The sequence below is a fragment of the Dermochelys coriacea genome, chromosome 23 (genome assembly GCF_009764565.3).
Source record: "Dermochelys coriacea isolate rDerCor1 chromosome 23, rDerCor1.pri.v4, whole genome shotgun sequence".
In the NCBI taxonomy this organism is placed as follows: Eukaryota; Metazoa; Chordata; order Testudines; family Dermochelyidae; genus Dermochelys; species Dermochelys coriacea.
In genome coordinates, this window is record NC_050090.1 from 5,256,859 (window position 1) to 5,282,896 (window position 26,038).

The 26,038-nt window shown below is 63.6% G+C and overlaps 2 protein-coding genes across 8 annotated transcripts in view; one reads left to right on the top strand and one right to left on the bottom strand.

The window, feature by feature from the left end:
* Nucleotides 1-1,094: 1,094 nt before the first annotated feature.
* Nucleotides 1,095-14,234, bottom strand: SIX5 (SIX homeobox 5). Its single transcript, XM_043501664.1, has 5 exons — nucleotides 14,155-14,234; nucleotides 10,536-11,297; nucleotides 5,103-6,328; nucleotides 3,660-4,245; nucleotides 1,095-2,667 (listed from the first exon to the last, which is right to left on the bottom strand). The coding sequence occupies exons 1-5, from the start codon at nucleotides 14,232-14,234 to the stop codon at nucleotides 2,532-2,534; spliced, it is 2,790 nt and encodes a 929-aa protein (XP_043357599.1). The 3' UTR covers nucleotides 1,095-2,531.
* Nucleotides 14,235-21,165: 6,931 nt separating this feature from the next.
* Nucleotides 21,166-26,038, top strand: part of DMPK (DM1 protein kinase) — a 37,652-nt gene continuing 32,779 nt past the window's right edge. For 3 of the 7 annotated variants that reach the window (XM_038381663.2, XM_043501137.1, XM_038381664.2), the window contains exon 1: nucleotides 21,166-21,806. In XM_038381663.2, the coding sequence (XP_038237591.1) occupies nucleotides 21,647-21,806 (160 nt within the window). In that variant the 5' untranslated portion in view covers nucleotides 21,166-21,646. The remainder of the gene's footprint in view (nucleotides 21,807-26,038) is intronic. The other 4 variants (XM_043501138.1, XM_038381666.2, XM_038381667.2 and 1 more) reach the window with 4 other exon arrangements.

Consider the following 26,038-nt stretch of genomic DNA (forward strand, 5'->3'; position numbering starts at 1 on the left):
CCTTCAAACCAGCCCTCCCAAGTCCCAGCCTAGCGTGCTAGGCACATGGCCAGCCTAGGTGGAGCAGCAGGAGGAAGGCGACAAGGAGGCGAGGGAGTTCAAGAACCGCACACACCCTTGGATTTACCGTGTCGGTGCTCCGGGGCCGAAGCGTTGGCTTTGGTGTTTGTACAGCAAACAGTGTGATGGGGGTGGGCCTGCTCCAAGCCCAGTGCTCCAAGGCGCTACCATAACGCACCTCCCCACAACAAGTAAGCTGTGCCCACCTCCTGGCCGCTCAGAGGCAGCGAGCGCATCTTGCCCCTGCCCAGCCAGGCCTGCGGTACCGCAAAGTAGAACCACTTGCCTGGGGGCATAGTGTCCAGCTGGCTCCTGACTGTGGAGGGGGGGGCCTGACTCGGCCTTGCTTCCCCCATGCAGATCCCCGTCACACACACACGCCTGGGCGAGTCTCAGCAGAAGTTCTCTGTGCAGTAACAAAACCAGCCCCTGGCACCCAGCAACGCTGCCCGCCGGGTGCAGATCCAGCTGGGGTGGGGCCAGTTGGCTCAGTGCTGGGCATGGGGGACACTGGCTAGAGCATTTGGGAGCATCCCAGCCCAGGAGGCTACATACAGATTTAGGGTCACAGGCTCCGGGGCCAGCCTCTCCATCACCTTCCCTATGTGAAGCCCCGCAACTACCAACCAGCTCAGCAAACAGGGTGAGGCCTGGGCAATGCGGCCCGGGTGACAGAGCTGGGGGTGGGTGGGAGGGGAGAGAAGGCTGGCGATGTGGGACCAAGGTGTGATGGTGCAACTCACAGCCGGGGGGCAAGAGGCCAGGCCTCTTGGTGCCACTCAAGCTGGGGGCTAATGGCCAGGATGTACTGGCACCATTCAAGATGGAGGCCATGAGGTAGGGTGGGGGTTACTGAGGGACCAGGCCTGCTGGTACCCCTCCCCATGGAGACAACGCTCAGCCTGGCCACCCTTGAGCACTGGCCTGCTGGGAGAGATCACACGTGGCAGTGCAAGGGGACCCATGGGAGCAGCTGCTGCCAGTTTCCCTGGCACCCCCCCCACCACGCTCCCAGTCCCAGCCAGGCAGCATTATATAGAATATAGATATATTTATGGATATACAAATTTCATACAGTACCAGGATGGATGGATGGACAGACAGACAGACACACAGCGCTACATTAAAAAAAAAAATCAACAGTAATAGTGTATAGGGATGACGACAGAAGCTTCTTTAAAAAAAAAAAAAAAGAATATGGGGTAGAAATGATTGTTCCTCACAAAAAAAAATTGTAGCAAAATGGTGAACACAATAATAATAATAATAATAATAATAATAGTGAGATGCACTAGTACCTGGTGAGAGGAGGGTGGGACAGGAGGCAGTGCCCCAAGATTCAAGTGTCCAGTCTGGGTCCCTCACAAATAACCATGGTGCACGGGTGGAGGGGGAAGGGAAGGAACCACCGGTGCCACACCGCTGGCTTGCCAGACAGAGCTGACCCCGCCTCCAGTTTGTTCGTCTTGGACAGCCAGAGAAACCCAGCAGGCTCATGGGAGGCCAGGGTGCCAGAGGAGCCCATGGGCGCCATGGTGGGAACAACTTCAAGGAGTCACAATGGAAGCTCTGGATTTTGAGGATGAGGAACCGGGAAAGAAGAGAGGACGACAGCGGATCCGGTCCCAGATGACAACAAAGGCTGAAAAACCACAAAGAGCAGCTTGTTCCGAGGTGGGTCCAAGAGAAGCCAGTTGCTCCAAGGGGTGGGAACCCATTCTAATGTGGATCTAGAACCTGGAAGCTCCATGAAGCTGGGACCCATTCAGACGATGATCTAGAACCCTGGAAGCTCCAGGGGTGGGAACCCATTCTGATGTGGTTCCAGTTGCACTGTTGAGGATCCAGTTCCAGTGTGGCTCAAGAACCTGGTGGTTTCCTTGCGGGGGGGGAAGAGATCCCATATTGCCAGGGATCAAGAAACTGGCTACTCCATGAGGCAGGGTTCTCATTGAGACATGGATCTAGAATCCAGTAGCTCCATGGCAGGGGAGAGCTTCTATCCCAATGTAGGTCTAGAAACTGAGTACTCCATGGTGGCAGACAGATCCCACTCCCGTGTGGATCCAGAACCCAGTTACTCCATGGAGCAGAAATCCCAGCCTGGCACAGATCTAGAACCCGATTACTCCGTCAGGCTGGGATCTGGTCTGGTGTGGATCTGGGACCCAGGAGTCCTGTTCTACCGCAGATCGAGAACCTGGTTGTCCCACAGGGGGAGGAATCCTGTCCTGTGGTAGATCTGGACCCAGGCATCCTGTATGGAGAGGACTCCGCACCAAAACGGCTCTCCGGTAGCTCTGTAGTGAGATTTGGGGGAGTCTAAAGCCTTCAACCGTACCCCCTCGAGCAAACCCCACCAGGCTGGCGGGAAATGTGGCCTCGGCTGGCCATGGCATGAGCGGCCACCGCTCCGACGTAGTGAATGTTTACAAAAGTTAAATGCACTTTATTTTTTAATATAAAAAGGTTCAGCTCGTGGGGTGTTTATCCTCCTGCTGGAAGAGTGATTCAAAAATCAGTGAGACCATTAAATACAGGTGGGGCGAGGCGCACCGGGGTGATGGTCCCGGGCACGCTGGAATCACGCAGCAGGATTTGCTCCTTCTAAAAATATATATTTTTATATATATAAAAATTCTTTCATGTAAAAAACAAGAAGTCAGGTGAGCTGGTTTGTAGTGTCTAGGAATGAAAGGTGGGGGAACCATGAAATTCAGGGGGAGTAACTAGGGATGACTTTGGGTTTCATTTGTCACATTCACAAGCAGCCCTGTTGGTGCCACTCCGGCAGCCTACCCGGGGCAGAAATGACCCCAATAATCCCCCCCATGCACATGGGGAGCTGGCATAAGGGTTCTTATCCCTGCTCCTGGTATAGAGGGCGGATTGGGGGAGTGGCCGGAGCACACTGCACTGTGGCTATTCGCTGCCCCACAAGGGGAGTGGCTGGGACAGACTATGGGGAACCCCAGGGCAGGACAGGGGAACAGGGAGCCAGGCCCCAGAATTTTTCTCCACCAGAAAACAGTCAGTGGTTCCTGCAGCGACCGACGGGACCTGGGGTCTGATCAGCAGCTGCCCCAGAAACCCCGTTCCCTTAGCACCAAGACCCCGCTGTGCTGCACGGCTCCCACACCCTGCTCTGGGAAGACGCTTAGTGTTTCTAGGAAAGGGGGGCGGGAGCAGGGGGAGAAGGGAGCAGCTCGTTACCCCAAAGCCCATTAATGCCTGCTTTTGTCCTGCCCCCTCTAATCCACAACAGCTGACACCCCCTTCCTGGGGGGCTAGGAGCTTGCCTGGCAAGAGCCAAATTCCCTTCCCCCCACCCCGAAGTTTGGAATTGTAGTGTTTGGTGATGGGGCCCCCCCAGATGCAGCCTCAGATCCGGCACCTCCCAACTGCCCAGAGCCTTTTAGGCGACCGCAGTGTCAGGGCCCCCTGGCAGCAGGATCCGGGGCAAGGGCTCGGGGCTCTACAGATGTTAGAGTTTGGATCTGACGCGCCGGGGGCAGCGAAGGCACGGAGGAGCCAAGACCTGACCCCCCAGGAGGCGGCTCCCTAGTCCCATCTCATGTCCCCCCCCCCCAGCCTCTTACAAGTCCAGGGGCTCCTCCACCGGCACCGACTGCAGCTGGGTCAGCACCTTCTCATCCGAGTCGAGGCCCTCGGGATCCAGGGGGTCGCTGCCTGAACTGCCCAGCAGCAGCCCCTCGCCCTCGGGCAGCAGGAGGCCACTCGGCTCCGTGCCGTCCAGCACCTCCACCGCCCCCTTCTCCATCTCAAAGAGCCCCTCAGTGCCAGCCGCTTGCATCTCCATGCCCGCCGAGCCGGGCCACGCTGCCGGCTGAGGCAGCGGGGACAGCACCAGGCCCTCCTGGGGGAAGTTCGAGAGGATGCCAGGCTGGCGGCCAGCCACACCGTCCGCCCCGAAAGCCAAGGCCGGCTGGCCCGCCCCGGTGCCCTCGGAGTTCACGGGCCCTGGGATGGGGGTGCTGGCCGCTGTTAGTGGCGCCGTTTCTTGCTTGATGGGCAGGGCCAGGCTGCCAGCGGGGGTGGAGAGCACCGGGGACATGAGCATGGTGGCCGGGAAGGTGGCAGTCAGGATGAGCTTGCCCTGCTGGAGCGTCATGCCGGTGAGGATGGTGCCGCCACCCGGCACTGGGTTTGTCAGGAGGAAGTTCCCTGCAGAGGGGAGAAGAGGGGGGAAGGGGGAACCCACAGGCCTCAGATGGGTGAGTGTCATCATCCCTTGTGCAGCTGAGGGGAACAGAGTGGAAAGGACTAGCCCATGGGCACTCAGCAAGTCATCAGCAGAGGTGCCAATAGAACCCAGGAGTCCTGGCTTGCACCCCCTGCTCTAACACTAGACCCCACTCTCCTCCCTGAACTGGGAACAGAACCCAGGAGTCCTGACTAGAGCAGGAGGGGCTGGGAGCCAGGACTCCTGGGTTCTGCTCCCACTTCTACCACCAACCTGCTGGGGTACTTGGGTCAGCCCCTCCTGCTCTCAGTGTCTCAGGCTAAAAGCGGCCAGCCTGACCCTCCCCTGAGCCCCTGCCAGCGAGCCCCCAGGCCAGAGACACCCCCCCCGCCCCCGCATACACAGCCAGTCCTGCACCTGAACCCGTCCTGGAGCAGAGCTTGGAGAGACATGGGGTCTTGGTGGAAGGACTCAGGGACTCCCCCAACCCCCTGGAACCTTGTCCCAGGGTTCAGCGCCCTTCCCCCACCCCAAACACCCACATCCCCAGGACTCCCTCTACTTCATTGGTGCTCCAAAATAGTCTCCCCATGGGCCCGGGTCCACAGCCCCGCCCCCCAGCCTCTCCCCAGCTCCCAGGTCCTTCCTCTAGAACTTCTCTGACCTCCACCCACCCTGACCTGTGGGCCAGGGTCCCCCCAGCACACGCAGCCCCCAAATCCACCTGGCCAGGCCACAGGCCCCAATCCTCCCCCAGTCATTTCAGCTGCACTCCCCTGGCCGGGGCGAACGCAGCTAGCCCCTCCCCTCCCCCCCAGCCCGGCACCCGCCGCAGTACCTGGTGCGCCGGCAGGCAGCTGCAGCGTGGTCACGCCCACGTTGGCATTGATGAGGTGCACGTTGCTCTGCCCCACAGTCCCGCCGGCCGCCTGCGGAGCCCCCACCTTGAGTGGGGCGGCACTGGCCAGGATCTGGATTGGCCCCACCCCCTGCTGCAGCGTCACCACCTGCGACGTGGGCACCACTTGCGGGAGCGAGATGAGCTGGGAGCCCTGGGGCACTGACAGAAGCTGCGGGGCGGGGGCCCCCTGGGGCACTGAGTAGACCTGGGTGGGTGAGAGCGGCACCGTCTGGGGAGGCGACAGCACCGGGGTGCCTGGGGCCGGCTGGCACAGGGGCACCACTTGGGAGGGGGGCGAGACCTGGGAGATAGGGATCAGGGGTGGGGCGGGGACATGGACCACAGCTGGCACCGGGGCAGCCTGAGATGGCCCCGGGATGGGCGAGGTGAGGGTGGGGAAGGACAGCAGGGGAGAGCCCTGCAGGAGCGGGGTGGCAGCCGGGGGAGGCGACGTCACCGGCAGGGCCTGGCCAGGCTGAGAACTGGGCACCACGTGGGAGAGGGGGACGATCTGGGAGCCGGAGGCCACCGGCTGGGGAAGCGCCGGGGCCGGGCAGGGCGCTTCCTCGCCCGACGGCACCACCTGGGGCACTGAGCTGGCTGGCGCGGGAAGCAGCACCCCCTTCGGGTCGGACGCGGCCGGGGGCAGGGGAAGGAACGTGGGCACCTCGGACAGGGCCCCGACCACCTGGCTCTCCTCCGTCTTCACCTCCAAGGCACCCGGGCTGAACACCAGAGAGGGCAGCGCCTCGCCGGCTTCCGCCTTGATGTCAGGCCTGGCTGAGGTGGCCGGCGGTGACTCCAGGCCAGTGCCGGTTGGGGACTTGGCCCCCGCCAGGGCGGTGCCGTTGAGAAGCACGGGCGGGGTGGGCGCCACAGGGCTCAGGGTGATGGTTTGGCTGTCGCCCAGCGCCAGCCCGTTGATGAGCACCCCGCCTGGCGCCTGGAGCACGGAGCCGCTGTTCAGCAGCATGGCCTGCGGGCCGGCCGTGGTGATGAAGTTGCCGTTGAGCAGGATAGACGAGGCCCCGCTGGGCGCTGGCAAGAAGAGGTTCCCCGAGGCGCCGGCCCCATCCGGCGCGGCGGGTGTCCCCACGGCCAGCTCCGTCTCCTCCAGCCCCCGGCTCGACTCGTCCTCCGTGCTGGGGTTCCCATCCGACTCGCTGCCGGGAGAGAGGGACTGTCAGGGGCGAGGGGTTAGCCAGAGCTGTCACCCCCTCTCTAGCTGCAGCCTCTGCCCCCATCATAAAGGGGGCTGATATCCGGAGAGCAATGAGAGACAGCATGGCCCAGTGGGTAGAGCAGCCAACTGGGCCTTCAGAGACCTGAGTTTTAATCCCAGCTCTGGCTTGCTAGGTGAGTGCCTTCCTCGCCCCATACCTCAGTTTCCCCATTGTATAGTCAGACTGCCAGCTCCTGGGGGCAGGGCCTGAGCCGGGTCTTTCGGGCCAGTGAGTTTGACAGCGTTGAAAGCTCCTGAGCCCCCTGCCTCCCGACTGCTCAGTTACCTCGTGACACAAAGCACCACAAGTAGGAAAGTTCCCCAGGAAACCAAGAGTTCCCCACCCCCCAGAAGAGTCTCTGCAGGACTGATTCCAGCCAGAGTGGGGTCCTCCAAGCCCACATGGCCAGAGCCGGAGACCCCGCAACTCTACTACCTACAGCACAGCCCATGAACTAGATCCCCAGCTGGGGTCAATCAGCCTCGCTCCATTGGAGTCTCTGGGGCTGGCACTGATCTCCCTCAGCCGAGGCTCTGGCCCCACAGGTCTAGGGAAGGCAGCAGAGATCCGGCGCTAAATTCGTTGCGGGGTCTCAGAGTTGTCATCCCCCCCGCCCCCAGCAGTCGGGCATTGGCCTCCCCACACCACGCGGCAGGGATACAAGGAGCTGCGACACAGAGATCCGGCAGGCCACGTCTCCAGCCCCGCGGGTTTGCACCAGGCCCCAGCCTTGCTTCCCTAGGCCCCGGCCGACCGCACTCCCTGGCCCCTGGGGGGAGGACACCAGCACCGGCTGGAAGGTGAAATCACCAGGATGCCAGAGAGCTGGGGGTGGAGGAAGGAGGGGGTCTCACATTTCACAACAAAGGGAGAGAGTTGGGAACAGCCCCCCTTTGGGGAGAGATGGAAGTCACCAAGTCAAGACACCTCCCCACACACTTCTTGTACTGAGGGTGTATCGGTAAGGGCCTGTCCCCCACCACCACTCTTCCCGCTGGGAGCTGTGTGAGGAGGGGGCGCTTCTCTTGCCATGGATCCCAGCACTATGGGGGGATGAGTTGGGTGCATATGGTTTGGGGGTGCACCTAGCTCTCACTGCAGGGTCCCAGCACTATGGAGAGGTGGGTTAAGGTGTACATGGTTTGAGGGTGCACCTTGCTCTCATGGGGGAAGTCAGAATTATGGGGGGTGGGTCACGGTGCATAGGATTTTGGGGTGCATCTAGCTTTCTCTGGGGGCTCCCAGCACTGGCTCCTGACCCTGTAGGGGGATAAGTTCGGGGGTGTCTATGAATATGTGGGGGCTGCCAACACCTCTTATTGGTGTTGCTGGCCTGTCCCTGGGGAGAGATGGGAGGGGTGCATGGGGTTTTGGGGTGCACCCTCCCAGCTCCTCTCCTGCCCAGGGGTGAGATCTGGGGAGGGAAGCTGTCCCTCTTGCTGAGTGGTCCCAGTCCAAAACGGGGTCGGCCTGTGTGATTTGGAGGTGCTGTTACAGGGCGCTTCTGTGTCTATTACTGGGTGCCCTCCTGCTTCAGGGGTTGTATTATTTTGGGGGGTCCCTCCAGAATCCTGCAGCTCCCCATCCCCTCTCACCAAAAGGGATTCTTCCTTTCCCTGGGGGCACAGCTTCAGAGTTCTTATAGGTTCTTGTGGTACCCCAATATCTCATCCTGCTACAGGGAAAGGGGGATCTCCTCACATCTAGCTGAGGATGCTTGCAAAGCAGGGGAGTTCCTCTTGCTGGAGTTCCCTTCACCCTATAAAGGGACGCCTGCAAGAGATTAAGGTCCGTCTTCCAACCTCCTTTGGAGGTCCCTGCAGGGGGTACCTATGGGATCCAAACAGGGGGTGAATAGGATTGAGGGGGGATCCTTCCAGGGGAAGCCGAATAGGATCTTTGGGGTGTGTAGGATAAGGTTGGGGTGCTTGCAGGAGAGGGCTGTATAGGATGGGGTCCCTGCAGAGGAGAATCTGGGGTGTATAGGATCTGGGGGGGCCCCCAGAGGGGAAATGTATAGGTTCTAAGAGTCGTAGGCTTTGGGGGGTCCTAGCAGAAGAGGATGTATAGGATCTGGGGCTGTCCCTGCAGAGAGGGGTGTACAATATTGGTGGGGGGGGTTGTCGTTGCAGAGGTGTAGGCTCTGTGGGGCTGGATAGGACCCAGAGAGGTCCCTGAAGAGGGAAGATGTACAGGATCTTGGGAGTACAGGGCCCCAGAAGCTCCCACTGCAGAGAGGGGACTTTACAGGCTTTCAAAGTGGGGGCAGGGGCGAACAGAGTGAGCTGCAAAGTGGGGGTGCTGCATGGGAAGTGTTCCCTGCAAAATTTTCCCGTACTGGGCTCTCAAGGGAGAGGGTGTCCCGCACCCACAGAGGGAGGAGGTTCCTGTGCAGGGCTCTCTCGGGGGAGGGAAGCTCTGGCCGGGCTCTCAGGGGATCCCTGCAAGTGTGGGGGCTGTCTGGGCTGTTGGCCGGTGGGGGGATCCGGGCTCGGGTTCCCCACAGAGGAGGGGGGCTGTCCGGGCTCCCAGGGGAAGGGGGCGGGTGTTTGGGCTCCCGGGGGAGGGTTCCCCGCAGAGGGTGGGAGTGGGGGCTGTCCGGGCTCCCGGGGGAGGGGGGAGTGTCCGGGCTCCCGGGGGAGGGGGGCGGGGGGAGTGTCCGGGCTCCCGGGGGAGGGTTCCCCGCAGAGGGGGGAAGTGGGGGCTGTCCGGGCTCCCGGGGGAGGGGGGAAGGGGGTGTCCGGGCTCCCGGGGGAGGGTTCCCCGCAGAGGCTGGGGGAGTGTCCGGGCTCCCGGGGGAAGGTTCCCCGCAGAGGGTGGGAGTGGGGGCTGTCCGGGCTCCCGGGGGAGGGGGGAGTGTCCGGGCTCCCGGGGGAGGGTTCCCCGCAGAGGGGGGGAGTGGGGGCTGTCCGGGCTCCCGGGGGAGGGGGGGAAGGGGGGTGTCCGGGCTCCCGGGGGAGGGTTCCCCGCAGAGGCTGGGGGTGGGGGGAGTGTCCGGGCTCCCGGGGGAGGGTTCCCCGCAGAGGGTGGGAGTGGGGGCTGTCCGGGCTCCCGGGGGAGGGGGGCGGGGGGAGTGTCCGGGCTCCCGGGGGAGGGTTCCCCGCAGAGGGGGGGAGTGGGGGCTGTCCGGGCTCCCGGGGGAGGGGGGGAAGGGGGTGTCCGGGCTCCCGGGGGAGGGTTCCCCGCAGAGGCTGGGGGCGGGGGGAGTGTCCGGGCTCCCGGGGGAGGGTTCCCCGCAGAGGGGGGGAGTGGGGGCTGTCCGGGCTCCCGGGGGAGGGGGGCGGGGGGAGTGTCCGGGCTCCCGGGGGAGGGTTCCCCGCAGAGGGGGGGAGTGGGGGCTGTCCGGGCTCCCGGGGGAGGGGGGAAGGGGGGTGTCCGGGCTCCCGGGGGAGGGTTCCCCGCAGAGGCTGGGGGAGTGTCCGGGCTCCCGGGGGAGGGTTCCCCGCAGAGGGTGGGAGTGGGGGCTGTCCGGGCTCCCGGGGGAGGGGGGAGTGTCCGGGCTCCCGGGGGAGGGTTCCCCGCAGAGGGGGGGAGTGGGGGCTGTCCGGGCTCCCGGGGGAGGGGGGGAAGGGGGTGTCCGGGCTCCCGGGGGAGGGTTCCCCGCAGAGGCTGGGGGCGGGGGGAGTGTCCGGGCTCCCGGGGGAGGGTTCCCCGCAGAGGGTGGGAGTGGGGGCTGTCCGGGCTCCCGGGGGAGGGGGGCGGGGGGAGTGTCCGGGCTCCCGGGGGAGGGTTCCCCGCAGAGGGGGGGCGTGGGGGCTGTCCGGGCTCCCGGGGGAGGGGGGGGGGGGGGTGTCCGGGCTCCCGGGGGGAGGGTTCCCCGCAGAGGCTGGGGGCGGGGGGAGTGTCCGGGCTCCCGGGGGAGGGTTCCCCGCAGAGGGGGGGAGTGGGGGCTGTCCGGGCTCCCGGGGGAGGGGGGCGGGGGGAGTGTCCGGGCTCCCGGGGGAGGGTTCCCCGCAGAGGGGGGGAGTGGGGGCTGTCCGGGCTCCCGGGGGAGGGGGGCGGGGAGAGTGTCCGGGCTCCCGGGGGAGGGTTCCCCGCAGAGGCTGGGGATAGGGGCTGTCCGGACTCCCCACGCGGGGCGGGGGGGCTGTCCGTTCTCTGGGGGAGTCCGGTCTGCAGAGAGGGGGGGTCCCCTCCCCCCCTTTACCTCTTGCTGGGGGTGCCGGCGCCTCCCCCGCTGCGGTCGCGCTGCCGCCGGTTCTTGAACCAGTTGCTGACCTGGGTGAGCGAGAGGCCGGTGTCGCGGGCCAGGCGCCGCTTCTGCTCGGGGCTGGGGTAGCGGCTGCGGCCGTAGGAGTCGCGCAGGGCGGCCCGCGAGCGGCGCTTGAAGCAATACACCGTCTCCTCGCCGTCCCAGATGGTGCTGGGCAGCGGGAACTTCTTGCGCAGCCGGTACTTGTCCACCGCGCCCAGCGCCCGGCCCCGGGCCGCCTCGGCCTCGCGGTAGCGGGCGCGCAGGTAGAGGTCCTGCAGGAAGGGGTGGTGCGGGGCGGCGAAGGGCCGGCTCTGCACCAGCCGGTACAGCTCCCCGAAGTCGCCGCGCTGGAAGGCCAGCAGCGCCCGCGCCTTGGCCAGGCTCTCGCCGCCCGCCGCCTGCTCCGGCTCGGCCGGCAGCGAGCCCAGGAAGCGGCCCAGCCGGCCCGGGTCGCCGGCCTGCAGCAGCGCCTCGCACACGCACGACACTTGCTCCGGGGAGAAGCGCGGCGGGGCCGCCGGCGGCGGGGAGCCCGCGGCGGGCGGCGGGGAAGGGGGGGCGGCCGCTAAAGTTGGCAGAAGTTGGCGGGACTCGCCCGCCGGCGGGGGGGGGGCCCCCCCGGGCCGCGGCCGGGCGCGGCGGGATCCGCAGGGAAGGAAGCCATGTTCGGGGCTCGGGTGCCGCCTCCCCCCCCCCCGCGCGTCCCCTCCCCCTCTGTTCTTCTTCCCCCCCCTCCCCGCGTCCCCCCTTCTCACTCCCCCCCTCCCGGCCCTTCCTCACTCCCCAGGATCCGCCCCCTGCCCCTCGGCTCCGCCCCCTCTTCCTCCACTTCCAAAGCGCCAGCCTGGCTTGTCCCGTTCACACACAAAGGGAGCGTCGCCAAAAAACAGCTTCCTTCCTCCTCCCGCCCCCCGCCAGCTCTGCCCGCCGCCCCCGGCCCCCATCTGCCCCCTTCCTCCCGGCGCCGCCCCTGCCACTTTGCAAAAGTTTCCAAACACGTTGCCACGCGGGGAGGGGAGGGGGGGGCGGATCCCGGGGCGCTCGCGCCGCTTGGCCAAAGTTGGCGAGTGTCTGCAGGAGCCTGCTGGGGGGGGGCTGGTGGGATGCGGCTCCTCCCTCCCCCCGGGGCCTAGCGTGCCGCGTCCTCCCCCGCCGGGCGCAGGGAGACGCGGCTGCTCTGCGGGAGGCCGAGCCTGGGCAGGCGACTGGCCGCAGCCGGCGGGGGAGGGGCAGGGCCCTGGGCTTTCTGGGCGGGGGGGTCCATGGCGAACCCACCCTCGGGCCTATTCTGAGCCTGGTGCCTGCTCAGGCCACGATCCGGGGCCCCAGTCGGGGCTGAAAGCGTCTCCCCAGCACAAGGTGGCTCCGACGTTTTGCCCTTATAACCGCCCCCTCCCTACACCCTTCCCCCGCCCCCCCCCCGCCCCAATGTCTTGCCATGTTGGTGGGGCACCGTTGGCTGGAGCTGCGCTGGGGCCCGGTTGCAGGGATGTCACTGTGGCAGGCCGGGCTGGGGCTAGCTGAGTTGGGGCCAGCAGAAAGAGGGGGATAGCCCAGGTCAGTGGGCGCGGCAGGGATTGGTATGGACAATGGAAGAGCCATGGGCTCGGCTGGGAGTTCCCCCACAGCCAGTCTCCTGCCCCGCTCCCCACAGTGCCCCCTACTGAGCCAGCCCAGGGCTGGAGTAGCCAGGAGCTCATAAGAACGGTCAGACCAAAGGTCCATCTAGCCCAGTGTCCTGTCTTCCGACAGTGGCCAGTGCCAGTTGCCCCAGAGGGAAGGAACAGGTCATCTCAAGTGATCCATCCCCTGTTGCCCATTCCCAGCTTCTGCCAAACAGAGGCTAGGGACACCATCCCTGTCCATCCTGGCTAACAGCCCTTGATGGACCTTTCCTCCATGAGCTTATCTAGTTCTTTTTTGTTATAGTGTAGGCCTTCGCAACATCCTCTGGCAAGGAGTTCCACAGGTTGACTGTGCATTGTGTAAAGAAATACCCCCTTTTGTTTGTTTTAAACCTGCTGCCTATTAATTTCATTTGGTGCCTCCCCCCCACACACACACAGGCAGCCAGCGCCTCTGACCTGCTCCCTACAGTGTGGTTGATGTGTGTGGGGTGTGGTTGTCTGTGTGTGGGTGGCTGTCCATGCCGGGGATGTAACCGTTCCTGAGTGCGGCTGTTTCGGTGCTTGTGCGGGGTTGTCAGTGTGTTCGGGTGCTGCAGTGGGTGATCAGTGCAGGTCAATTGTACATGTCAATTGTGCTTGTCACGTGTATCAGGCTGTGGTTGGGGGGTTGTGTGTGTGTATCACTTTGGTTGGGTGGTTGTGGGTTTGTGTCTCTCCGCCCCCCACATCCCCAGGCTCTAACTGCCCCAGGGCTGGGTCCCCCAAGCATTGGTCACCCCTGGGGGTGGGATTGGGGTCCCTGGGTGGGTTTCAGGGTGGAGAGTGTTTCAAACAGCTGGGTTGGGAGAGGGCCAGGTTGGGACCCCAGAGAGGACGGGGTGGGCCAGTCCTGAGGACAGACCGGAACAGCTGCCTGGAACGGATGGGGTGGGAAGCAGCCGCCATGGCTTAATACCCGTGCCCAGGGTCAGGTTACCAGCCATGCCCCCCCCCCTTGGCTTGCTGGACAGCCCCAGCCCATGGGGGCAGGCGGGGACAGCTGGGGTCTAAGGCAAAGGCAGCCCTTGCAAAGCCCTCAGCTCCCAGGGAGTGGCTGAGCCTATGGGACGTCTCAGCCCACCCCTAGAGAGCTGGGGCCACACAGAGCGGGACCGGGGTCCTGAGGCTGGGGCTGCTAGGCCTATGCTCCGGGATTCCTCCAAACAGTGCAGATACCAGCCTGCCTGGATGGGGGCCTGTGGGTTAGGCGTGAGGGGTGCTGGTAGAACTGGGGCGGGGGGGCGGGAACGGACCCAGGGCTGGGCTAGCAGGGGCCTGCAGGTCGGGAGTGAAGGGCACCAGCAGAGCTGTGTACGTTGCTAACCCCTCTTCTGCTACCCCAGCCCCTTTGCTCTGCACGTCCCAGCCGGGTTCTGGCTGGAGGGAGCCCAGTGGCCGCTGCCCTGTCTCTGGGGGTGTTGGATGCGCAGACCCAGCGGTGGAGGGTGGGGAGAAGGAGGCAGCCAGGGGGCGGGGGGAGCTCTAATCCGCTGGGCAGGATCAGAATTGCCCATCAGCGTGTCATAGACCCTCCCTGCAGCTGGGATTCTCTGGCTTGGGGTGGGGGCTGGCAGAGGCTGGGTGCTCTCCTCACTCTCGCCTCCAAGGGCCAGAAGTAAATCGGGCCCAGATCCACCAAAGTCGTCCCCCCCCCACAAAAAATATTGCCCCCCCGGGTCATTGATCGCCCCCTCCAGAGAGACTCGCAGCAGCATGTGGGCCTGGGCGAGCACCAGGGCCTGTATCCAAGCACCCAGCCTTCAGCCGGGGAGTGAGACACAGGCGGAACCTGGGACTCAGCTGGGGGCTCCCCCCACAGCCAGCTCCTGCCCCACTCCCCACAGCGCCCCCTGCTGGGAGAGGCCAGGACTGGAGTAACTGGAGGCTCCTGCCCTGCTCCTCACAGCACCCCCTGCTGGGAGCGCTGGAGAACACGGTGCACTGGAGTGTTTTTGTCCATCCTGGCGATGTAGCCGGAGAACATGCCACGCGGCCTTTGAATCTAATGGGAGGCTGGCCAGGCCTTTGTGGGACGGTGACATTTCACACATAGTCAGAGCACGTTATGCCTAGGATTTGGCACCGACGGCACGTCTGGAAAGCCTCCAGCCGCTCCAGGTCTGCCTGTGTAGGGACCAGGTTTCTGACCGTACAGCAGTCTAGGGAGAACACAGGTTTGATAGATCCTGACCTTGGACTCAGCACAAAGACAGTCTTGCGTCCGCAGTGAGACCTGGACTCATGCAGGAGGTGGCGAGACCTCTCGGTGGGGGAACGTCCCGTTCGCTGCGACCGGATGAACTCTGCCAGCGGTCTCGGTAGATGAACTCATCCCCCCTCTCCATGGCGCTCAACCCCACCTGCACCCGGGATTCTGCGGGCCCAGCTCCCAGGTCTGGATTTTCATCTTCTGCCCGGAGACGTCCAACCCCACAGTGTGGCGGGAGGGGCTGAAATTGTTTGACTTCCCCACAAGCCAGGCAGCGCCCGGTCAGTGAACACGAGTCGCCAGCTCGACAGAACCGGGCCGGGGGGGAGGGGGGGAGAACGCATCCCTGCTGCGCCCCTAGAGTTGTGTAGAAACGCGGTGAGAGCCGGGAGCTGGCGCACGTTCCGGTACGGGTGTGGAAAATCACGCGCCAGATTTAGCAGAACACCGGGGGAACCAGCTCCTTTCACTGCCAGGTGAAGTGCTGAGCGGGCTACTGAATCCAGAGCTGCTGTGGGGTGGCTATTTGCCCCGTAAAGCAGGCGGTTAAATTCTCGGTGCGGCTCTGTCGAGGAGCGGCTGCGTCCCACCGGGCAGAACGTGAGCAAAGCCTGTTCCAGGGCCCGGAGACCTTGAGATCGGCCTGTAACTGCCCCACTCGGGGTGAGATCCTCTGCTCGCTGTGATGCTGCCTGTCCGTTCTGCTGGTGCTTTGCCCGATGCCTGATGCAGGTCGCTGGGTGCCACTGGGTTGCAATAGCTCCCAGGTCAGCAGCATGGCCAGTCTCACCTCCTCGAGCGATGCCGGATCACTGCTCGTCCCTGGGGCCGCAGCCCTGCGGTTTGCCGGGTCCTGTAGCCGCAGGCACGTGGCTCAGTAGGAGCCACCTGACATTGTGATGGAGGTGTTGGACGGTTGTGCCTGGCTCTGGAGTCAGGATACAGGGGCAGGATGTCGCGTGCTCCGCCACCCTGGCCCCAGGATGGGCACACCCAGCCCGGGACGCTGTGCTGTCAAACGCTCCAGCACTGGGCACCGCCCCGAGATCCCTGGGATTGAGCCGGAGCTGGGAATCTGCAATGCCAGGTGTGACGCCATCAGCCGTGGTTGCTCCGTGGACGCCACGGGCCGCAGTAGGCGATGCTCTCTGTAAGCCCCCCTGCCAGGGCTTTCCTGGGCACCGACTGGGAGCCATTTCCACTGCTGCAGGGGGTCGGGGTTCACCGCTTCTGTCCCACCTGCTGCAGCCCCAGTGAGCCTGGTGCTGGACATAGGGAGGAGCTGGTGTGCAGTGCAGGTGCCTCTGAGTGGGACAGCTCAGTGCCAGGGAAGGCGGGCACTGATGGGACAAGGGGGGACCCAGATCGGGCACTGGGGAGCAGATATCCTGGATGGGGGGGTCTGGCCCGGCAGGTTGTGGTGGGGGAATCACAGGAGCAGACAAAGGCTCAGGTGAGATGGTGGCAGCTGGGCTTAGAGACCTGCCCGCCTGGCACACGCTCCCTGGCCAAGGCCTTGGCTGGGACAGGTTTCACCTGCTGCTCCAGCCCAGTCATTTGTAGGGCCAGTGTCTGCCTGTGTTTGTAACCAGCAAAGGTGGGAACTTCCAAGGCTGTGAGCTTCCTTGGAGCAGTGCCGGCCCCTCAGGCCAACCGAGATCCTGGAGTCCCAGTGCAGCACCCGATGCACCAAGTACCAGTGCCAGGATTCACACCCAGCTCCTAGGGCAGCACCCAGTGCCAAGGAAAGGAGCCGTGAAAGCTCCTAGGGAGTCAGGGGAAGGGGATCAGCCCCTCCCCATCCCCTTGAGGCCCACGCTGCTTCGCCTAACCCCTTGCCCCGCCCCCCACAAGGGATAAGCCTGAGCTAGGGGCGCCATCTTGTGGCTGATTGTAGAACTGCAGATAGGCGAGATGCCCATGATAGGTATGCAGGGGCGTGCACTGCCTAGAGGTTAGAGCAGGAGGGGGCTGGGATCCAGGACTCCTGGGTTCTATCCCCAGCTCTGGGAGGAGAATGGGGTCTAGTGGTTAGAATGTGGGGGGGGGATGGGAGCCAGGACTCCTGGGTTCTATCCCCAGCTCTGAGATACTATGGGTTCAATTCTCAGAGGTTTTCCCTGAACTATTGCCAGGGACTCAGATGCCCATCAGCATGGCAAGTTACTCCCACTGCCCCTCCCCCCCTCACTCTCCCCTGGACGGAACAGCCACCCCCAGCCGTGCACCCCGCCCCTGGATCTCCATCATCTGGACTCATCTGTAAATGGTGCCACCTGCTCACCCCTTCCAGACTGTGAATAGAGGCATAAAACCACAACCCATCCCAGCACAGATCCCTGGGGTGACCACTAGTGACCACCCTCCAAGCTGGGATTGGCCCATTTCTTCCGATTTTGTCACTGTGTATCTGGGCAGCACCCAGCCCGATGGGGCCCTGATCTCGGTCACTGTGTGTCTGGGGAGCACCTGGCCCAATGAGGCCCCAATTTCGGTCACTGTGTGTCTGGGCAGCGCCTGGCACGATGGGGCCCTGATCTCGGTCACAGTGTGTTTGTGGGAAGAGCCGAGCCAGCCGTGCGGTGGGCATGGGATCGGTGGGCGCTTGTCTCCATCTCGTGCCAGCATGGGGCCTACGCTTCAGAGTGAGGTGTGGATGGAGCAGCTAAGTCAGAGGCAGAACTTGAATCGCTGCCCCCTGCGGGGTGCTGGGGCTCCAGGGCACGGCACAGCCCAGAGCTGAGCAGGGGGGCCAGGATCCGGCTCTGGGGTGCACCCCAGAGGCAATGGCAGAGTCCCTAGGAAACACTGCAAAACCTTCCCCTTCAAAAAGGCCTTTCCTCCAGGAACAACAGGCCCTGCATGGCACCCCGTTCCCCCCACACTGCCCCCTTCCCAACACACTGCCCCCTTCTTCCCAAACCCCAACACTTCCCCTTCTCCCCCAACCCACACTGCCCCTTCCCCCCACACCCAACACTTCCCCTTCCCTTCACACTGCCCCTTCTCCCCCAAACCCCCACTGCCCCCTGACCCCCACACTCCTCCATCTCCCCCAAACCCCAACACTGCCCCTTCCCCCTACACTGTCCCCTTTCCCCCAAACACAACACTGCCCCCTTCTCCCTACACTGCCCCCCTTCCCCACACACTGCCTCTTCTCCCCCAAACTCAACACTGCCCCTTCCCCTCACACTGCTCCCTTCTCCCCATACTGCCCCCTTCTCCCCCAAACCCTGACACTGCCCCCTTTCCCCTCAAACCCCAACACTGCCCCTTCTCCCCCAAACCTCAGCACTGACCCTACCAATAATAACACCCCTGAAACAAATCACCCTGGCGCACCAAGTAAATGAATGGAACTTACACACCCAGCCCCGAGGGGTCTCACCCTGGGGACCCCGTGGGACCCAAGAGGACTTTTCTATTGATCTTACAGGGAAGGTTCCCAGACAAGACACTGATGGGCAGCCCTATGACCCCCTTCCTGAGATCAGAGGGGCCCTAGTTCGAACCCTGCTCGTGGCCTGGGTAGGTCCCTGCCCGGGAACAGAAGCAGATGCAAAAAAGTCACCTCACTCCTCCGCAGTCTCCTTGCCTGCCCCTCCCGTTCTGATGCCCCCTGGGTCGGGGGGGTCGCTCGCTCAGCCGCGGGGCAGGTCCCACAGCAGGTGCAAGGCCAGGGAAGTGAGCTCTGGTGGCCCAGGCTTTAAGGGAGCTGGGGAGCCTGCAATTCCCCCGAGGGGCACAGGGGGACACTGTTGCTGCAGGGGAAGGGGCGGGGTGGGTCAGGCATTGCGGCCTGAACTGTGCACCCGGGATACAGGGTTAGCACCCTGCTCTGCTCCCTCGGGGGGCAGCCTACGGCGTGAACCCTCCTCCGCTGGGTTCTATCCCCAGCTCTGGCAGGGGAGTGAGGTCTAGTGGTTAGAGCAGGGGGCTGGGAGCCAGGACTCCTCGGTTGTGGGTTCCATCCCCAGCATATGTCCACAAGATAAACATGAAATTATTTAGCTGTGCCCCCTCCTCCCCCCGCTGGTTAAAACTCGGAGCCTCCAAAGCCCAGCACCAGCATTCAGAGCTGGGTCTCCCCATGAACTGAGCAGCAATATCCCCCAGCCTGCTGCATTGCGTCTCCCGGGGGGCCTGCAGCTCAGAGCAGCTGGGGGGCTATTTTTACTCTGGCCCTGCCCTTGCCCAGCCCCCCCCTGCACCTGCCAGGATCCTGTTGTATGCGGGCGTCGCTCTGTCCAGGGGGTGCGGCTGGGCATGCACATTCTGGGCTGCCAGCCCCACGCTGGCTGCAAGGCCAAGCCCAGACTGATCTCTGTCAGCTCCCCTCCCACCCCGGTCAGCTTAGCCATCAGGCCCAGAATCAGTCAGGGCCCCCAGCTCCTGGAGGCCTGTACTCAGCTACCCCCCCCCCATAGGCAGCCAGCCTTGACATGAACCCTGGGCAAAATCCTCCCATGTTCTGCGAACCAAGGGGGCAGCCCTGTCTCGACGACCTGGGCTGTGTGGGTCACCTCATGTCCCAGGGCCCAGGGCAGGTTCAGAGTTGACTGAGGGCAAATTGGAGCTTGACTTGATCTGTCTCTTAGCCCAGGGACAAAGAAGAGGGCAAAGGATAGGTCTGTAATGCCGTGCCTGGGAGACTGGGGGCTTCTGCTTCCCCCATCTCAGAGCACAAGAAAAAGGGGACGGTCAGAGACACCAAAAGGTGGCAAATTCCAAAGCAATGAAAGGAAAGAGGTTACCACACACGACGTGATTAGCCTGTGGAACTCCTGGCCCCATGAAATCCCTGAGGCCAAGAGCTTCACACGATTCAAAATGGGAAGATGGATCCCAGCTACAGTCCCAGTTTTAACAGCTAATGCTAACACTTGTCAGAAGGGAGATAAAAACCTCACACTTCAGGCTCAGGTAAGCTCTGGCTCCTAGGGCTGAAGAGGTTGTTTTGCGTCTCCACCTGGAGCCAGCCGCTGTTGGAGGCAGGTTCCCAGGGTAGAGGGAGCTAGGGTCAGATCCAGTCTGGCAAGCCCTATGATCCTGTGACCATTTAGGGCAAAGGTGGGTAAGAGGAGCTGGCAGGAGATGGACTAAGGCATGGGGCAGAAAAAGGTGCTGCAATATGAGCCACAACACAAGGATGAGGGCCGTGCGGCAATGCTGAATGGAAAACCCTTCTAGAATGATACAAGGAAAGGACTTGGTTATGCAATGGGCCTGTTGGAACTCACCACCACTGGATGTCAGGAAGCCCCCCAGCTGTGCAGGATCCAAACCAAGGAGTGGCTGTTTACATGACATGCAAAGCGACACTACAGAGGATTAATAAGAGAAGGGCCCATCACTGAGCCAGGTGGGGGGGTTGGAGGTAATGTCCCCATGGCCAGTTCACCCAGCAGTGCCCACTAGAGCTGGTTTTGCATCATCCTCTGAAGTGGCTGGTGCTGGGAACTGCCAGCGGTGACAGACCTGGCTAAGTGGCCAAACCTCCTCCCTCCTGACTTCTATTGCCACCTTTGGGAGGGGGTGGGGTCTGGTGGTTAGAGTGGGGCAGGGTCTAGGAGTCAGGACTCCTGGGTTCTATTCTATAATGCAATATCATTTCTCCTTCCCCCCCCCCCACCCTATTCAGTTGTGTACAGCTGGGGGGAATCAACACCTCCCAACCACACAGAGGGGCCCAGGCACTGATCTCTTAATGCCACCCGCCTGCCCACTCTGCCCCCACTCCACTGAGGGGTCTCACTACCATGCGGGGGCGGCAGGAGGGAATGGAGCCCTGAAGGGTTAACTGAGAGCGGGTGAAGGGTTAGCTAGCTGGATAAAGGCATGGAGATTAGATAGATAGATAGATAGATAGATGGGTGTATGGGGATGGATGGAATAGATGAGTGTATATGGGGCTGGACAGATGGATGGGGCGTGTCTGGGGATGGATGGATAGGTGTGTGCAGATGGATAGACAGATGGATAAATGGGTGGACGGACGGGAGGAAGTGTGTATAGGAGAGTGGACAGACAGCTGTGTCTGGGGATGGATGGATGAATAGATGAGGATGGACGGACAGGTCGGTGGATGTGGGGGGGATGGACAGACGGGGAGGGTCGGATGGACGAACGGGTATATAGGGGGGTGGACAGACAGCTGTGTCCGGGGATGGGTGTATGGATAGATTGGGATGGACGGATGGGGCGAGGGGTGTGGGGGGGATGGACAGACGGGGAGGGTCGGATGGACGAACGGGTATATAGGGGGGTGGACAGACAGCTGTGTCCGGGAATGGGTGTATGGATAGATTGGGATGGACGGATGGGGCGAGGGGTGTGTGGGGGACGGACAGACGGGGAGGGGCGGAAGGACGGGTGTATGGGGGGGTGGAAAGACAGCTGTGTCCGGGGATGGATAGATGGGGGGGAGGACTGGTGGATGGTTATGGGGGGAACGGACAGACGGGGAGGGGTGGACGAACGGGAGGACGGGTGAGTAGGGGGCGGACAGACAGCTGGGTGCGGGGATGGATAGATGGGGAGGGGCGGACGGACGGGAGGATGCGTGAATGGGGGGCGGACAGACAGCTGTGTCCGGGAATGGACGGATAGATGGGGACGGACGGACGGGAGGACGGGTGGACAGGGGGTGGACAGACAGCTGGGTCCGGGGATGGATGGATGGGTGCGTGGATGGACGGATAGATGGGGACGGACGGACGGGAGGACGGGTGGACAGGGGGCGCACAGACAGCTGAGTCCGGGGATTGACGGACGGGCACGGACGGGCTGGCTCCGTGGCGGGGAGGGGGCCTAGCCGTGGGGGCGGGAGGGCGCGGCGGCAGGGAAGGGGTTAAGCGCCCCCCGCCCCGGGAGCTGTACATGGACAGTGGGTGCGGCCCCGCCAGCCCCCGCCCCCTGGCCCGGGCGGCTCCGTCCGCTGCGCTGCCAGCCCCGAGCAGGGCGCAGGGAGCCGCGGGGGGACAGGGGCCGGCCGGGAGCTGGGATGAGCCCGATCCGGGGCAGGGGGCGCTGAGCCGGGCGCCCATCCCCGTGGCTTTGGCGCGCGTGGCTGGATGTGAGGGAGGGGGCGAGGGCTCTGCCGACCCACGCGCGGGGGGACCCCCCCTCTCCGCCGGGCTCGCGTCCGTCCCCACGCCCGTCCCCCCACCCCACCAGCGTCCGCGATGTCCGCCGAGGTGCGACTGAAGCAGCTGGAGGCGCTGGCGCTGGACCGGAGCTTCCTGGGGCTGGAGACGCTGCTGGATCTTCTGCTCTGCGTCTCCCACGAGCTGGGCGCCTCGCCCCTGGCCCACGAGAAATACATCGCGGAGTTCCTACGCTGGGGTGAGTCCGCCGGACGCCGGGGTCCCTCCCTGCCCGACCCCCACGCCCCGGACCCCTGGGTCCCTCCCTGGCCGCCCCTCACGCCCTGGACTCCTGGGTCCCTCCCTGGCCGCCCCTCTCCCTACCCTGGACATGGGGGTCCCTCCCTGGCTGTGCCACCCCCTGCACACCTGGGTCCTTCCCTGGCCACCCCTCATTCCCCGGATACCTGGGTCCCTCCCTGGCCACCCCCTAGGCCCAAGACACTTGGGTCCCTCCTTGGCCAGGGTGGCATATCAGGGGTGATGATGCAGTGGGCCATGGGTGCTGTGATGAGTTGGGGGTGCCTGGCAGGCCATGGGGAGGGGGAGCTGGTGGCTGGGCAGTGTCATGAGTTTGGGGGGGCAGGAGGGGTCTTACTTTCTTCGCATCTTCCTCGGCATCTCCCCTAAGCCCCCTAACAGCCTGGCCCAGGACGGGCCAGGGAGAAATATACACCCGCCCTGCCCCCCCACCCTCCCCACTTATGGAGGGGAGCAGATGAGTCTCTCCAGCAGGTCCCAGGGCACTGGCAATCCACTGAGGATGTGGGGAACTGGGGCATGACCCTGCTGTCCCTGCCCCTCACCCTCCAGGCACAGTCATCCCCCCAGTGAGGGGTGAATGGCTCGGGTGCTGGGGAGAAGGCTCCCAGGTGTGGGGTGAGTCCCTCAGGTGCCAGGGGCAGGGGCCTGTATTGAGATCTCCCCAGTGAAATCAGCGACGAGTGCCCAGTGACAAGGGGGTCCAAGCTGGCCCCACGTGGCCCTAGCGCCCAGCTCTGGGGCAGGTCTGGTTCGGCCTGGTAGGGGGACACCCAGGCATTGCGGATCCGAGCTTTCTTGGGGGTCCAGGTCGGAAGTGTCTGTGGAAATTCTGGTTGCCTGAAGCCTATACCATGGGGCTGTGGCAGGAGCTCCACGGATGATTCTGCACCATGCGTGGAATGGGGCTCAGGGCAGGGGGGGCCTGTGGGATCCACGCTGGCGGGACTCCAGCCACCGATCATCAGATCAGACGGGCAGCCACTGGGTGTTGGGGGAGGGGTCCCCACAGCGGTTCCAATCTGGCCCCCAATGAACAAAACCTTCCTCCTGCCCCCCGTGAAGCGAGTTTGTTGGACTGTCAGCTCAGTTCTGAATTGGCGTGTGAGCTCCCAGCCCCCGGCCAGCCCATGGAAATGGAGCCTCACCGAGTGGGGTTCCCTTGGCAGGGGGGCAGCACCTGCTTGGGGATGCTCCAAATCCAGGCCTCTCTCAGGCCATGCTGCCCAGTCTGTGTTCAACGCTCCCAGGGGACGAAGAGGGGGCAGCTGGGCCAAGAACACCGGCTGGTGCTGAGGGCTCTGGGAGGGGAGTGGGATCTAGTGGTGAGAGCAGGGGGCTGGGAGCCAGGACTTCTGGGTTCTGTCCCCACCTCTGGAAGAGAGGTGGGGTCAGGTGGTTAGAGTGGGGCTGGGGCTGAGTCAGGACGCCTGGGTTCTAGTCTCTACTCTGCCACTGCCCATAGTCAAGTCCCTTCCCCACTCTGTGACTCACTTTCCCTCTGGTGGCAGCGAATGGGGAGGGCAAGGAAGGTTCATTACTGACCTCAGGTGAGGTTGACACCTCTTGGGGGGAGTCAGGACTCTGGGGTTCTCTTCCTGGGCAGGGTGGAGTTCTTGGGGGAGAACCTGCCTAGGGTAGGGGGTGCCCATACTTCCCTAGACCTCCACTCCCTGCCCTTCCTTGGCTCTGTCCCTGGCTGGGAGGGGACAGGCTGGCTCAGCCTGCAGGCAGGTCCATGACAAGCACTCAGCTGTGGGCAGAGGGGATGGCCGAGCCCACCTGGCAGCAGTCATGCTCCCTCCCACCCACCCTGGGGCAGACCCAGGGGTGAGGCCAGGAGAGGAGCTGGGAGCCAGGACTCCTGGGTTCTCTGCCCAGCACTGGGAAGGGAGTGGGGCCTAGCAGTTAGAACAGGGGGGTGGGAGCCAGGACTCCTGGGTTCTCTCCCCTGGAATGGGGTCTAGTGGTTAGAACAGGGGGGTGGGAGCCAGGAGGGGAGTGGGGCAGCATGTTTCCAGCTAGGGAAGTTTAGCATCCAGCTCCTGTGTTCCTGGGTAGGGGGTGGATCTGGGTAGCCTGGGCTGGGCTCTGGCTCAGTCGTTTACTGCACTAAGGAGAATTGTCTGCCAGGTTCTCCAGCCCACTGAAGAGCTGGGGGGGCCCTGGCTTCCCTCGCCATGAATTGCAGACGAGGAGGCCCAGAGAGGCCACTTGCCTGAGGCCACGTGACAACCAGAGAACCCAGGCGTCCTGGACATGTGCCCTGAGATCCAAGGGAGAATAGAACCCAGGGGGCCTGAGTCCTCACCCCACACCCACAAGGCGGGATGTAGGCCAAGGAGCTCACGCGGAGTTGGGGGGAGCCCAGGGCTGGACTAGCGGGGGCAGGGTGGGGTGGGGGCTGGACTGGGGGGGTAACAGCGGCATTGTTTTCTGAAGTGGAGGAATCTTGGAACTGTTAAGTGATGCCTTGGAAAGGAAAAGACTCATAGCCAGGGGGCAGCCCCCTGCTGTCCCCATCCTGTGCTTCCCCCCCCCCCCCCCGCCCCGAGCTCTGCCGGTGCCCCTCACTCCTGACCCGCAGCCCCTTGATAGCCCAGCCATTTGGGTTCCCCCCAAAAACTAGCTTGCTGATCTCCACCCAAACTGACCGCCAAAGTTTTCTGAACTTCCAAGGCCAGCTCCCCCTCCTGCCCCAAACTCTTTCTTATGCCCCTCGCTGTACTCCCTCTGCCCTGCACCCTTCTCGGGTTGGGAACCTACAAGAAGCCCCCCCAGCCCCTGGCCTTCCCCTGCCCCCCACCCCCAGCGTCCTCTCCCCACCAGGCCTTGTGCATTCCAGACCCCCATTAGCATCACACAGCTGCTATTGTTCAGCCTGGATGGAGCCTCATGGCACAGGCATGCCAGCTGTCCCGGGGAGGGGGGAGTCTGGGCAGAGCCGAGCCTGTGTCCCCAGGGTTGGCATCCTGGGAAGGCAGTGATGGGGTCCCCAGAGGCAGCTGAGAGAGATGAGAGAAGGGGCACAGGTTGTACCCACAGGCTGCTGGCATTGCCCCATTCTCAATTGAATCTCTCCGGCCTGGAGACTTCAAAGCACCCAGGACATTATCCCTGCTGTCAGGATTATGGGACAGGACTGGCACCCACGACTCTTGGGTCCTGTTCCCAGCTGTGAGATGGGAGAGTGGTCAAGTGGTTAGAGCAGGGGGCTGGGAGCCAGGACTCCTGGGTTCTCTTCCTGACTCTCACTTCCCTGCTCTGGGATTCGGTTTCTTGTTTGGACGATGGAGCCGGTGACACTAATAAGCCTTTCGAGAAAGCAGCCAGCCGCTTAGGCAGAAGGTGTTCAAGGAATGAAAATTGCAGCCCACCTCTGGGGTGGGGCGCAGCCGCTGTGTAACAGCCACCCGGCACTGCAGTGTGGAAGCAAGAGGGGGCAGAATGGGGTTACCGAGGAGCTTTCATGGGCACCTGACACTGGTTCCCCAGAGACGCCAATGCCTGAATGGGCCGCAGGCTGAGCTTCCCTCTCCCGCCTCTAAGGGGATCCCTTGCGGGGCTGAACTGGGGCTCGTTGACAGGGTGGGGACCCACTAAACCCCTCCCCCCAGCTTCATCCCCAGCTGGGAAATGGCCAGTCTTTGGGCCTCGCTCCACAGGGTTCCGGCCATCTCTGCCCCGGGGTGGTGGATTCCCTTCCGAGCCCCACTGGCCAGGGTTGACAGCCCCATGTGCTGCTGATGGGGCACTGCTGTGGGGAAGCTCACAGCTACGGAGCTCCCCAACGCTGTGTTGATGGGGCACTGCTGTGGGGAAGCCCGCAGCACCGGGGATCCCAGTTGGCCAATGCCCGCAGGAAGCCCGCAGCACTGGGGGCCCAGTAGGGCACGGCTGCCTGGAAGCTCACAGCACCAGAGCCGGAAGGCCCCCACCGGCGCTTGCTCCCGCCAGCCTCGTCCCCGAGCGGGATCCCGGCAGGAAGAGACTGGGTTTTGGCAGCGGCCCCCGGCCGCTCCGCCAGGCCCGTTGGATCCGCTCCTTATGTGGACAATCTGGCAGAGCTGCCCCTACCCCGGGCCCAGCCTGCGCCACGCGCTGCCGCAGGGGGATTTGTTGTCTGCATGCTGGGAGTTTGTGCAATGCCATAAAAGGCCGGTGGCTCTC

Excerpts from the sequence above, each read along its gene's own strand:
- SIX5 (XM_043501664.1), bottom strand. The coding sequence starts at position 14,234 with ATGTTCTCCGGCTACATCGCCAGGATGGACAAAAACACTCCAGTGCAC. Across the intron at positions 6,329-10,535 it reads GCCGGCACCCCCAGCAAGAG|CGAGTCGGATGGGAACCCCA; the intron begins GTAAAGGGGGGG and ends CTCTCCCGGCAG. Across the intron at positions 4,246-5,102 it reads GCTGCCTGCCGGCGCACCAG|GGAACTTCCTCCTGACAAAC; the intron begins GTACTGCGGCGG and ends TCCCCTCTGCAG.